General features: G+C 34.1%; 2 protein-coding genes across 4 annotated transcripts; one reads left to right on the forward strand and one right to left on the reverse strand.

The window, feature by feature from the left end:
• The first annotated feature begins 458 nt into the window (after positions 1–458).
• Positions 459–5,725, forward strand: LOC142619401 (chaperone protein dnaJ 10-like). Of its 2 annotated transcripts, none has more exons than XM_075792491.1 (10): positions 459–640; positions 1,140–1,199; positions 1,320–1,402; positions 1,899–2,052; positions 2,547–2,676; positions 3,836–3,994; positions 4,107–4,285; positions 4,447–4,527; positions 4,925–5,065; positions 5,425–5,725. In XM_075792491.1, the coding sequence occupies exons 1-10, from the start codon at positions 554–556 to the stop codon at positions 5,506–5,508; spliced, it is 1,158 nt and encodes a 385-aa protein (XP_075648606.1). In that variant the 5' UTR covers positions 459–553; the 3' UTR covers positions 5,509–5,725. The 2 variants fall into 2 exon arrangements, with proteins under 2 accessions (XP_075648606.1, XP_075648607.1); XM_075792492.1 differs by having other exon boundaries at positions 4,928–5,065.
• A 1,959-nt stretch (positions 5,726–7,684) lies between these two features.
• Positions 7,685–13,127, reverse strand: LOC142619402 (F-box protein SKP2B). 2 transcript variants are annotated; one of them, XM_075792493.1, is made up of 5 exons: positions 12,953–13,127; positions 11,920–12,252; positions 9,404–9,755; positions 9,177–9,318; positions 7,685–8,233 (listed from the first exon to the last, which is right to left on the reverse strand). In XM_075792493.1, the coding sequence occupies exons 2-5, from the start codon at positions 12,177–12,179 to the stop codon at positions 7,863–7,865; spliced, it is 1,125 nt and encodes a 374-aa protein (XP_075648608.1). In that variant the 5' UTR covers positions 12,180–12,252; positions 12,953–13,127; the 3' UTR covers positions 7,685–7,862. The 2 variants fall into 2 exon arrangements, with proteins under 2 accessions (XP_075648608.1, XP_075648609.1); XM_075792494.1 differs by having other exon boundaries at positions 11,920–12,318; positions 12,953–13,121.
• Between the last annotated feature and the right edge of the window lie 333 nt (positions 13,128–13,460).

Below are 13,460 nucleotides of genomic sequence, written 5' to 3' on the forward strand. Positions count from 1 at the left end.
TATTATTGAGGTTTCAAAAAATAACAAACTAAATTATACAGTTTCACAAGGAACCAATAAAACTTGAGTTTTATTTTTATTTTCTTATAATTTTAATCAAACCTTTTTTTTAGGGATAAAAAATTAAACCTTAATCCATCTAAGTGGAACGATATTGTGTTTGAGCTTTAATATGAATTGAGAGTTTAAATTGTTATAAGGTTTAATTTATTACTTCTTAAAACTTTAGATTTAATATGCTACTTTTGAGCCTAAAGAGGTTAATTGTCACACCTCTAAATTATGTTTAAATTATAATTTTCTAAAAAAGCATTATCATAAGCTCCACCATAGTGACAGTTAAAAAAAGAGTTTCCTCCCTCGAAAAAGCAGTTTCAGGTAATAGTTTATTAGTTTTGAGTAACTGGAAAGACTAGTGAGGCTCGTGGGGTTCAAAAAACTTAGCAACCTCTCTTTCTTTTTCTTCATATTCTCTCTGTTTTTATAATATTTATTGCATTCTAGCTAGAAGCTCAACGAGTCCAAGAATATAGGAGACTAGGATACAGAATTAATGGTTAAGGAAAGCGAGTACTATGATGTTCTTGGAGTTAGTCCCTCTGCTTCAGAGGAGCAAATTCGCAAGGCTTATTATCTTAAGGTCTGGATTGCATCCCAATCTTGTGCTTTGCTGTGTTATGTGTATGCCACTACTCACTAGGACATATATGTGTGCGTATGTGTGTATATATATATAATGTTTGATTGATTCTCTCATGTTATCAGAGTTTTGAAGTTGCCTTATTATTTTGGTTTCTAATAATTCACATGCCATATTTCGTATCAAAGAAATGAAGTGATGTGTTTCAATCGATTTTATTTGACATATTTCACTATGTTCTTTGTTATGTTTGTAAAGCTAGATCCTAGATCACCCTGCTAGATCTTCATGGACTATTAAATGGGGTTGTCTTATTTCATCTGTTATAGTTATTTCTTTGATTGGTCATACATACCTACATGTCTCATGAAATAATCATGTCAATTTTGAAATTAGAATTTCTTGAAAATATTTTCATTATTAGCGTTTCATTTAGTAGCTTTTTTCCCCTCTGCCTCTGAGATCATATACTGAGTAAGAGCTGCTAATTCTGGTACAGGCAAGGCAAGTTCATCCAGATAAAAATCCAAATGACCCTCAGGCTGCTGAGAGATTTCAGGTAAGTCCATTGCTGTTTATTTTTTTTTCCTGTAAACAAAATTCAAGTAAAGTCGGCTCATTGCGTTACCGTTGATGTTTTCTTTTATCATGGTCCTTACTCTACATTTTATGATTGCAGGTACTAGGTGAAGCTTATCAAGTTTTGAGTGATCCAGTGCAAAGAGATGCTTATGATCAAAATGGAAAAAATTGCATATCTAGGTAATCATTTTATGCTTTTGCTCATGTTGCGAGTTGTCCTATTAATGCTCTGTTGAATTTCATATTACTATCAAAAAACAACAAGGACTCTATTTGCAGAAGATATTTTGATTTTCAATAACATTTCTTCTACTTTAGTTTTATGGAATGAATTTTTTGACACAAATTTTAGCATCATTTCTGTAATGTTTATTTCAAAATGTACTGCATACTAGAGTCCAGACCAAACAACCCATCCTGCTAGATGTAGCCGTCAAACACAGCATAGAATTGTCAAAAACTTAATTATGGTTGCAAATTAAAAATCGTAGTTTGAAGCACTTGAGTAGAACAAGGTCTTAGTTCATTTATATGTCTTTAGCTACTGAATTCTGTGAGACACAAACTTAACACTCAAAAGATACGTGGAAGTATCATTAAGAATTCTTTTCTGCATAATGTTCTTCCTTGAACATTTTACCCTACACTCCTAATAATTTTTTGTTTTCCATGCCAGAGAAGCCATGCTTGACCCCATGGCTGTCTTTGCTCTACTCTTTGGAAGTGAGTTATTTGAGGACTACATAGGACATCTAGCTGTGGCATCAATGGCTTCTTCTGAATTAGCTGGTGAGAGTGACAATGCTGAGATAATCCACGATAAATTGAAGGCAAGTTCAGTTAATCCAAAATCTGTTGTGTTCTGCCAGCATTAAACTCTTTTTGAATTAGCAGTCTGTTTAGCATATTCCTCCATGTTAGTTATCCAAACTCAAAATGAGGTTGTAGCAAGATGTTTTATCTGAATATTTTTGAAATTTTCACATTGTACATAGATAAATGTAATTCAATGTCTTATGTATGGTTGCTCTGGTGGTTAGAATTCTGAAACAAAAATTTATATATAATCAAAAGCATTAGCTGGCTGCAACCATCTGCTAAATTACCTCCTGATATGACCTGTACATCCTTTGGCCTTTTTCAACTCTCATGAGTTACAGCCAGATGTAGCTTTAACTTACATTGCTTAAATTATCATCCTATTGGATGCTACTTTTATTTACGTTTTTTGGTACACCAAAAAATAATCAAATCAGATTTTGTTTCTATAATGCATTTCTCTGACCTTACTGGCAACTTCTTGGTGTGCAACTACATAATGTAGGCTATCCAGAAAGAAAGAGAAGAAAAGCTAGCGAGATCACTGAAAAGCTTTCTTAATCAATACGCTCAAGGAGACAAAGAGGGATTCTCATGGCATGCAGAATCTGAAGCCAGACGGCTTTCTGGGGCAGGTTAGTTGAGCTTCCTCCTGCCTCTTCTAATTACATTTTTATGCATTCAAACATTATTTTGATAGTGACAGAGTTATGTGTTTTACTATATATTATGCGGCTTACTATGTTAGTTATATCATTCCTAAACTGTACAAGGAATCTCTAACTCCAAAATTTAACAACCAATATTGAATGATAGACTAATTAATGTGTCCATTACTCTACAATCTTGACAAAATTAAAATTGAAAGTCACATTTGCTCTCAATTTTAGTAGCTATTTCTACTTTATCTATTATGGTTTTGTCTTAGTTGTTTTGTTTATTAGAATACTTTCTAACCTTCCTTTAGTTGTTTATGATATAAAGACAGTATGTTGTTGATTTAGAGAAAATGAATAATGTTGTATTTCGGGATTAATTTTTCCTTTTTTGTTTCTCTTGCTTGGTAATATTTACCCCAAACAAGAGCTTACATAGTATAAACATTTTTTTAGGTAGTTTTGATAATCTTTATTGAATTCTTTCTTTTTCGATAATCTTGATAATCTTTAATTTAAATAATGATAATGTTGTCTTTCAGAATTTCCTTAAAAAGTTACTAAAATTGTAAGGGCTTGGCCAAGTGTGAGAGTTGACAATTGATGAGGGAAAATAGAAAGTATCGATAAGGAAAATGGGAATAGAACTTAGATTCACCTTGGTACCTAAAATATTTTTGTTCGACATCTATGTATAAGTAGGTAATTTTTCTTATGTTTTTTTTTTTTGTGCAAAAATATTTTCCTCAATTATACCTCTCTCTTGAGATTCACTTGAAGCAAAAGACTACTTTCATATAGGCGAAGTCTAGATGATGTTTCATTCTAAGGCTGAATATCACCATATTTTATGCCTCGACTACAGAAACATATTGTCTGGGACGAGAATCCTACACAAGCTTAATGAAAGGTGGATTCTCAATCAATTTAGAGATCCCAATAGTCTGCAGTGTATGAATCAATTATAGGAAACTACTAGTCATTAAGAACCCTCTGGTTATCTTTCTACTTCACAGATAAATGTATTAATGTCTGTAATTATATTCTACAATTTTATTGACAGTACATTAATGCATGAGCCTGCCACTAGTGCACATACATGATGTTGCTAAACGCTTTCTATTGTCTTCCTATGCAGCTTCTGGAGTTGACATATTAAACACTATTGGTCGCATATATTCTAGACAAGCAGCACAAGAGCTTGGAAAGAAAGCCATTTATCTAGGTGTCCCATTTTTGGCAGAGTGGGTTCGGAATAAAGGACATTTCTGGAAGTCACAGATAACTGCAGCAAAAGGTTTGTTAATATGAGCCATGCTCCCCTTCTTCTATCTCTCTTCCCAAAACCACATTTCTGCTTGGAACTTTTGAGCCTTTGCTACCTAATTGCATTGAGAAAATATATTCAGGTGCTTTTCAGTTACTGCAACTTCAAGAAGACATCTGCCACCAATTTAAAATGGATGGTATTCCCCCTGAAAATGATGTTGAATCACATGTTCGCCTGAATAAAGACACACTGATGAATTCATTATGGAAATTGAATGTAGTAGATATTGAAGTAACCCTAATACATGTGTGCCAAATGGTGAGTTTCTCTGTTTCTTCCAATCAACTAACGCTTGTTCATGTTCGACTTCTGTTCTTTCCTGCTAAGTTAGAGTAATTCATGAAATATTAACTGCTTGAAGAAATAGTACAAATCTCAATTACTTAAGGTCCTTTATATGAATTAAAATTTCATTGCAGGTGCTAAGGGAAAATCATGTTAAGAAGGAAGAACTTAAAGCTCGTGCTAAGGCTTTGAAACTTCTTGGGAATATATTTCAGGTGAAATGATTATTACAATTTTTCAAAGAACCTTGTGTTTGTATTTTTTGTGAAATAATTTCATAAATTGCATTTGCCTTATTTATTTTTTAGTGTTTTGAGAATATTAATTTTTCATGTTTATACTGCCTTCATTGGACAAGCTGTAAATCATTCATGGGATGAATGTTCATCCATTTGATATAATGAGATTATGAGAATGTAAAATGACTCGCATACAGTCATAACGTATGATAAGATGATGCTCACATAGTATTAAGCTAAAATCTTGGATTGAATAAGTTAATGAACAACTTGATCCTTGAAAGGAAAAGGGGGAAAAAAACAGCTACAATCAATGATGATGATGCTGAAAATATTTTTCTAGTTAATGTCTAGTAATTGATGGTGCTTTCAGCAGGGAAAGCATGTACAAAGTGGAGGCACATCAAAGAAGAAAGATGCTGCTGACACAGATGATGATGGAAGCAGTTCTGATACCAGTTCTGAGGATGATTCACCAAGAGCACTTTCGTATCGAACCCCCCAACTAACTCAGGCATGTTAGAAAATTTTTGTAGACTAAAAAATCTCATGTATGCACTGTCCAGGTATTGAGTTTGTTGGAAAGTGAAATTTGCTATACAACGGAGTGATTAATTTATTATATGAGAAGTGATATATCCACAACATTTTCACAATATTTTTATAACAAATCCTAAGTGATAGGTTGTTACTGGTTGTTATTGTTGAGGTAAAAAAGTAATCTTAGTTTTAGGTTCAAATTTGAACCAACAACAACTAACCACCTATGATTTGTTGTAAAAATATTGTGAAAATGTTGTGCACGTAGCTCCTCTCTTATTATATTAGATAAATGACATATATCATTATTGGTTCATTTTTCTTATCTGACAGGGTATTGGTAGACTATTTAGATGCCTTTGTAACCCAGCATTTGATGTGGACGATGAAGAAATTGTCTACAAAAGCAAACGATGAATCATGACGTGTAATTAGGGTCCACAAATGAATTTGAGTGCATGTCAATAAGTATTGAGATTTTTCTCCTATCAAGTCATGAATATACCAAAAGGGCTTCTTGTTGATTAGAGGGTTTTGTTCCATTGGAGACAGTGGTGTAAGCCTTGAATTTGAGTTGTGTGATTATGTATTTAAATAGGAGCGCATCAATGTAGAAGTGACTGTCTATTTCAAAATTAACAGTATTATGATAATAGGATACATTCCTATTTAGTCTTGTTCATCTTTTTTTAGGCAAGCAATGGGAAGAGAAAGCTTTGATTGCATGTTCCCACCTTTGAAATTCTAACACTGCTGCAACCAAATAATGCAACAAGATGCAGCAGTAGCTGCACTACTAACAGTCACTTTAAGCTGTCTAATCAATGGATATCTAGATCTAGATTTCTTACACAATAAAATTACATATTGATTGACCATGACTAGCTATGACCACAAAAAGCACCTGAGCTGGAGATTCTTGCTGTCAAAAGCGATCTATGGACTAGGCCAAATCTTATGAACCTAGGAATAATGTTTTTACTAAACAGAACTTATTCAGTATCTTTTTTTTTTCAGCTTTATAAGATTCCCAAACCAAAGTTCTACAAAACTGATTACTGGAATTCAGCTTCTCAGAGCACCCTTGTTGCCTCTTTGGCTCTTATAAACATGGCTGACCAATTATATAGTGACCATGTTTACAGAGCTAGACCAGAGCAAAACTAACAATAAGCAAGTGATATAACCAGCTCTTCTCCTTGGTTCAGTTATTTTAGCATTTTTATGTCCCCCTCATTTGTGCTTCTCTCATATTTATCTCTAAGATGAAATTGTATAATTCTTGCCTTCAACAATGCTCAAACTAATTCAAACCCTTTTGACAAAGGATGCCAAAGTGGCTTGCTAAAGTAATAACTTTTATTTATGATTCTCATTGGAGGAGAATTTAATGGTCAATATTAATAGAACATTAGAACTGATGCATCAACGAACAATAGTATAACAGTATGTTAGCTTTTTCTGTAAGCAATTGAATACCTTTTTTACTGTTAGGCTGATGTGTTCTCTTAAACTGGCTCTGTCTCACTCTCTCTCTTGGATGCTTCAGTCTTCCTTTTGTCATATATCATCTCCTTATCAGCCTCATAATTAAATTCTGGGTGTAGAACTTCGGGTCCCCATTCCTTCCACTCTCTTTCATGTACGTCCTGCTGCTTACTAATAACTTCTTTTTATCTCCCCCCCCCCCCAAAAAAAAGAACAAATTAAAAACTTCTTAATCAATTTTTTTTTTTGGTTGAAAAGTCATGTAATGTATCTGTAAATTTCATATTGAAGATATCTACGTTTTTCTTCGTAAATAAGGTTTTATTTACTTAATTTTTAAATCATGTTTTACTTCCAAACTTAGATAAATAGCTCAGTTTTGGTCACAAAATCAATAAACCTATTTTTATTTTTTAGGATACCTTTTACTTGGATTAAAAATAAAAAAAAAACCATAGATTTCTTATACCTAATTTCTGGGATATTAGACTTAAATTTTAATCCAGTGACAACTTTTTAGTTCCAATTACAAACTCAATTGTTCATTAAAGTGTATTGCTCGGATCAAAAGCTAGAGATTTATTAAATTATAAATCCACTATCTGGGAAAGATGCTATTCTTTCTCTGATTCCCATCAGCCTCCATTTGAAGTCCAATAAGATGGATATTATTATGGTCAAAGTACCTGAACAGTCTAGATTGCCAATACCATAATCGAATTTATTTCTTTTTTCTTTTTTTCTTTTTTTGTAGTTAAGTGATTTGATAAAAAGGTGATAAGAGTGAATTAGGCCCTAAGAAACAAAGAAAATTTCCCCTATTTGCACCTTAAAATAAAGATCTATTCAAAACAAATGCAGGGCTAAACAATGAAGGCCTTGATGTAAGCTCCAAACCCATCCCAAAAGAAATACTCTAACTTGCAAGGTAGGTACTAATTTCCAACTCCTGCTTTGGCAATGTGGGACATTTAGTAACAAGATAAATATTCCTAACATTAGTACCATAGGGTCCATAACCAACAGAGCTTTTAAGTTTCAACAACAAACTTAACTTCCCAAAGTCCAAACGCTGCAGAGTTCACATATATAAAAAGCGTAAACATAGAGTTCAAAGCATTTTTCATTGTCACTAGGTTTCAACAAGAAACGGCTGCACATTTGCAACCAAAGTTTTCTAAAATTTAATACATACATACATACATACATACATACAAGGGGGATATACTCTTCTTTGGGCCCTTCATGACAGCTCCCGTAGACTTGTTATCTCAAACCTTTGTTCAATGAGCTGGGTGAAGAAAAGTGGTGGCTGTGCGGTGTGCTTGGACTGCACAGGCACAATGCACAGACATCAAGTTCAAACAGCCACTCATGATAAGTGAGTGCCTTCCTGAGCAAGTGTGAAGAGACGGAAATGAATCGCAAACTGCCTGAACAGCAGGGGGAGTGAGTGCTGTGCACTGGCTGATGTTGAGTGTTCTAAGCCCTTCCTCATCATTCATTTCTTTCATGGATTCCCACATTGTAGTCTTGTTATTCACTCGGCTGTGGGCCAATGAGTACATTGCTCTATCTGTAATGTTCTGACAGTAGTATAAGCCAAGGGATCTCAGATGATGACATCTGTTTGCAAGAGCAATCACACTATCGTCTGCAATTATAAGTACTTAATGGGTCAACTTTTTTACGATCATGACAATCCAAGTATAGGTTACCATTACCATTATTAACTTAAAGACATAAAAACTCTTAAAACATGCAAAATTTCTCACTAATCAATAGTTGTGAGGAAGATTAATATACTACCATTTACATGTTGGATTGTTCATAAATTTCATACAAATACTAAATCATTAACATTCTTATATTATTTCAAATAAAAACATGTAAACATAAAACATCTTAAAAGGCTTTAACATGCACCAGAGTTGGTCTTTATTTTTTAGTTCCCAACTATGACCTTAAAATCTCCAAACCATGTAGATCAAAGAGTTTCATTGATTGCCAGCATACATAAACTCAGAATGCAAACTCTGCCTTGTGAGAATTCAGAAGCAAGGGCAGAGAGTACTACAGATCAGGAAGAGGACTAGAGCTATAGAGATAATGAGAATTGAAGAACACAGTAATCACGCAATTAGTTGGCCTCTTAACGCATTAAAAAATCCACAATGGGTTAGCAACGACAACTGGTAGTTGGAACTGATGAAACAGACGTGTGAATCGAAAGTTAAGGGTTCCACCTTGTTAGTTTTGGTATACTGAGACAGACCTATATTCAAGTGACTTGGTTTACAGGCAGCTGGAGATAGAGAGAACCAGGTGATAAACTGATAATAAATCAGTTATAATGGGAACATCCTCAAAAAAAAAGATATAAAAAATCCTCAGAAATGGACTTGGCCTTCAGAAGGAACCATGAGGCATATAGTATTGAGATGATACTGATACACCGGGATAGAAGGCTAAACAAATTGGTGAAATTTGAGCACCAGAACCAACTATTATACCTGTATATTTATTCTCTCAGCTTACAAATGATAATCTTTGACATATCAAAAATCTTCATTTAGTTACCCATAGCTATGAAATACCTGTTATTAGGACACAGCCACACAAATCAACACTTCTGAGATCAGGACATCCGTATGCTAAGCTCATCACTCCCACATCACTTACATTCTCACACCAGCCGAGATTTAAAGTCTGCAACTGACTGCAGTAAAGTCCAATCGCCTGCATATAATTTAGTAAACTTGATAGAATTATCTCACTTCTTATGCCTCAAATTACAAACAATGAATTAGTAACTCATTTATACCTGCAATGCACTGTCAGATACAGTTCTGTCACATCCACATAGATTTAATGATTTTAACCTTCTGCAAAACCTAACTAAATATGCAAGAGCATCATCACTGAATGCTGAACACCCACTGATGTTGAGTTTCGTAAGGTTAGGGCAACCATGAGCCAGGGCATATAGGGAGCGGTCAGTAAGCTTGAAGCTTTTGCTGAGGTCCAGGATCTGCAGATCATGACAGCAATTTGCAATAGTTTCAACAGCATTATCCTCAAGCTGTGGTTTTTTTTCTTGGCGCAGTGTCAAAGACTGCAATTTCGTGAACTTTGGAACAAGAGATAGGACCAAGTTGTTCATGTTCTTGTTGCACCTGAAAAAAGAGTACAAGGCAACTGGTAGGCAAGGTAATCCAGGGAAATCATACTACTTAGTTCATAAATTTATAGACCAAAATCTCTTGATATAATCATTAACGATTGTTTATGTACTGTATTATAAATGGAAACTAGAAAGAACCATATATCTCAGCTATTTCACTTCAGACAATTGAAAAGGAAAAGTCAATATATGATCAAGTAAACTCATCTAGTGTAAACTATATTAAGAAGGCTCAATTATTTAAAGCATCAAAAGTTCAAATATTTTTTCTCCCCTTGCTAAGAATCTTGAAACTCATGAAGGAAAGAAATTGTAAAATTCTCAAAACAGCAAATTAATTTAGATCTGAAGAAAGAACCAATGGCCTTCATACATTCTTAACATACTACCCGTCTTCCACATGCACCTTTCACATCTGAACACATGAATGTACATCATTATAGAGGAAGACGTGCTGGTAAAATGCAATTGATCCTACATGTACCCAGATTATCCCAAATAATAAAGAAAAGGAAAGACAATGGAAATTAATATATAGTTAACACAGGTAATCTTTTGGAGCAAAATAGGATTCTACTCAAAATGCACATAAATCCCAAGAGATAGTTCAAAGGTTGCACAACCATATAATTAATAAACACCAGAGCCAACTACATAATTCAGGTTTCCATCTCAGTTCATGATATTCACCCCTTAGGATTCAGCAGAAACAATGAATTTTCAAGAAATTTGTACAGTATCAAGGGCTGAAATTGAAACACGATCAATCCAGTCATCATTCACAAATATATTAGTATCAATTTAAATAAATGCATAACCATATTTGTGCGCAGGTAAAGCATGCCCTACAATGGGCTGCAGAGAAGGATATCTTAAAGCATTAGAAAACTCGAAAATTAGCATTCCCAAAGTTTCATAACTCAAAAGAAAGAAAAAACAAAGTTATTAATTTCAAGAAGTCATTCACATGTCTCTAGAGTAGGCTGCTTTAGCACGTGCAAGTTGGCGAAGATAATGGGGAACAATCTTCTCCATGGGGTTTTAAGGGGGGCAAAGTTAAAAGTGGTATAAAATTGAGTTTCGGGGTGGGGGTGGAGGGGGAGGAAGAAGAAGAAAGACAGAAAAAGATTACCAACTCCAAAGAAGCAAGACTTGGCCTGTTCCATTGTCTCCAACATGATCAAGCAATATAATGAGATGATCTTTATCACTTCAAAAACAAGTTTTTAGAACTTTAAAAGCTATTTCCTACATTGAGATGCCCATCAATTCTTACAAGTTACAATTTAGAAAATTCTCACACTTTGTAAGGATGAAATAATAATACTCATCACAGGAACTCATTGCATCAAAGCTGTCAAAAAAGCATATAGTGACAAGAGGAATGCATCTCAATGTAATGGCTTTAATCTTAAAAGCCATAAATTCCCCATGTAGCATAAGATGCCTATAGAAATTGCAAACACCCGTGTAACACATTATAAGACCGAAAAACAGAAGAATAATAATATACAAATTTAAGCGAAGTGCAGAGCTATAAGTCTTTACACACTTAAAAGCTAATGAATCCACAACAGAACTGCGCGGCACTGAGTTCTTATAGATATCATATCCTTCTCTATTCTCTCCCCCCTTTAAGGGCACCTGGTTAATAAATCCATAAAGAATTAAAAGAAGAAAATATAAAATAAAAAAAAGTCGAATTTAAACAGGGGAAATACTCACTCACATAATAGCAATAATTTTTTTTTTTTCCGAAGTATAAGCAAGTCTTCATTTTCTTCAAAGCAACACTGACACCTTTTTACAATTAATCATACAGAACCAATTCCAAACATTTGAACAAAAGTTTTGTGATGGAATTAGCTAACAGCCTAACACTAAAATCCTATCAAAATCTCTTCTAACTTGAAAGCCAACACAAAAAACCATACAAATCCACACAGTCTATACATGGCATACAACAACAACAACAACAACAACAAAAACAACAACCAAGTCTTAATCCCAAAAATTTTGGGGTCAGCTATTGATCCTTAACAGACTAGTCAGGATCGATCACATGTATGAATGGCATATAAAACCCAGGGAAAAAGAAATAATCAAAAACACTTTTTAAGTTAGAGATAGTGAGGGTAAGCAAAACAAAGATGTACCATATGAGAGACAGATGGGTAAGGCCCAGGAAAATAGCATCTCTCCAGCCACGACAGACTCCAAATGCCACGAACACCGTCTGATCATCCACAAGAGATAAAATTTGCAACAAGAGCTCCATAGGAATATCCTTCCACTCATTGATAACCCCACCTTCCATTTTCACTCCTCCTTTGCCAAAACCACTTCCTCCAAGCATCATAAGCTTCTCAAAGCACAAGTTCAAGTCCTGAGTCTTCAAGTTGTCTTTACCCACCATTTCACTCACAAAAAAGCTGATGCACCACCTTTCACTTCAACCTCTATAAGTAGTACTGCAAAATTCCTCGGTTCTGTCACCAAATAGAAAGAGAGCGAACGGATAAGTCTCACATATACAAATTTCAAGACCTTGAATTCTGCAAGAGGAATTAAAAATATGTATATATCGTAAACCGACAAGATACTAGGAAATCCAACACAAAACCCATGTGTGATGTGTCATCACCATACGAGTTTGGCAGAGTTGTAACTGACGGAAAGTAAAAGAATCCAATTTACAACCAAACCCCTGGCAATCCATTAGCCCATACACAAACAAACATATTACTAAAGACCCTTTATTTTTTTCTTCTTGAAAACTCACCATTTTAGCTGCTACAGTTATCTAAAACAGAGAAAATTAATGGCAAACAGAGAAGAAAATGTTGAAAAGCAATGAATTTAAAAGCCAAAGAACCATCTTTTACACAAAAACAAAGATACCCATTTCTCAAAACTCAGAAAAAATCCAGAATTCGTTCAAGTTAAGCTCAATTTTAGACAGAAATGATCATCAACAACAAAACATTAAAACAAAAACAAAACTTTTTCATATAGAAAAGATAAAGTTCACCTCTTCAGGGCTGACAAGCAACCCAAAAATTCTTAACAAAATAAATAATAATAAAAACTTGATTAAAAATATAAAAAACAACAACAACAACAATAACAGAAATTTACAACAACAAAAGGAACAATCTGCCAAAGAAAAATTGGGGTTTGATTATATACCTTTGTTAAGGTGACAAGGTGTGCTAAGTTTTGAACTCTTGCTCAGTTTTTTTTTTTTTTCTTTTTATTATGGTGTGTGGTATTTTGTGATGGTCAAGTACTTGAGAGAAAGAAGCGATTAGTTCTCTCTCTTATATATACACTTTCTCCGTTTTAATTTTTCAAGACTGTCTGTGAGAGAAGGAGAGGAGAAATAAATAAATAAATATAAGAGAGAGAGAGAGAGAGAGAGAGAGAGAGAAGAAAAAATGGAGGGAGACTGAAGAGTGTGCCGTGATGGTAGGATTAGCGACGTGTATGGTGCCACGTGGATGTAACTTAATGACCCTCGGTGAAGTTGGACCCACTTAAAGTGGCCTTCGATTTTGATGAACCAGAAAGATAAAAGTGGCCTTTGATTTTGATAAGAATTTAGGAATAGTTTATAAAATAAAATAAAAAAATTGATAGACTCACGACTAAAAACTTACTAATTCTAATGAATGTAAAAAAGGTTGTGAAGTACTAA

Source organism: Castanea sativa, chromosome 12 (assembly GCF_040712315.1).
Source record: "Castanea sativa cultivar Marrone di Chiusa Pesio chromosome 12, ASM4071231v1".
NCBI lineage: Eukaryota > Viridiplantae > Streptophyta > Magnoliopsida > Fagales > Fagaceae > Castanea > Castanea sativa.

What these genes read in the sequence shown, in the direction of transcription:
- LOC142619401 (XM_075792491.1), top strand. Translation starts at nt 554, where the DNA reads ATGGTTAAGGAAAGCGAGTACTATGATGTTCTTGGAGTTAGTCCCTCT. An exon ending in AGGCTGCTGAGAGATTTCAG is followed by an intron (nt 1,200 to 1,319) that starts GTAAGTCCATTG and finishes TTATGATTGCAG; the next exon opens with GTACTAGGTGAAGCTTATCA. An exon ending in GAACCCCCCAACTAACTCAG is followed by an intron (nt 5,066 to 5,424) that starts GCATGTTAGAAA and finishes CTTATCTGACAG; the next exon opens with GGTATTGGTAGACTATTTAG.
- LOC142619402 (XM_075792493.1), bottom strand. Translation starts at nt 12,179, where the DNA reads ATGGTGGGTAAAGACAACTTGAAGACTCAGGACTTGAACTTGTGCTTT. An exon ending in ACCCATCTGTCTCTCATATG is followed by an intron (nt 9,756 to 11,919) that starts GTACATCTTTGT and finishes CTCTTTTTTCAG; the next exon opens with GTGCAACAAGAACATGAACA. An exon ending in TGGCTGTGTCCTAATAACAG is followed by an intron (nt 8,234 to 9,176) that starts GTATTTCATAGC and finishes TTATAATTGCAG; the next exon opens with ACGATAGTGTGATTGCTCTT.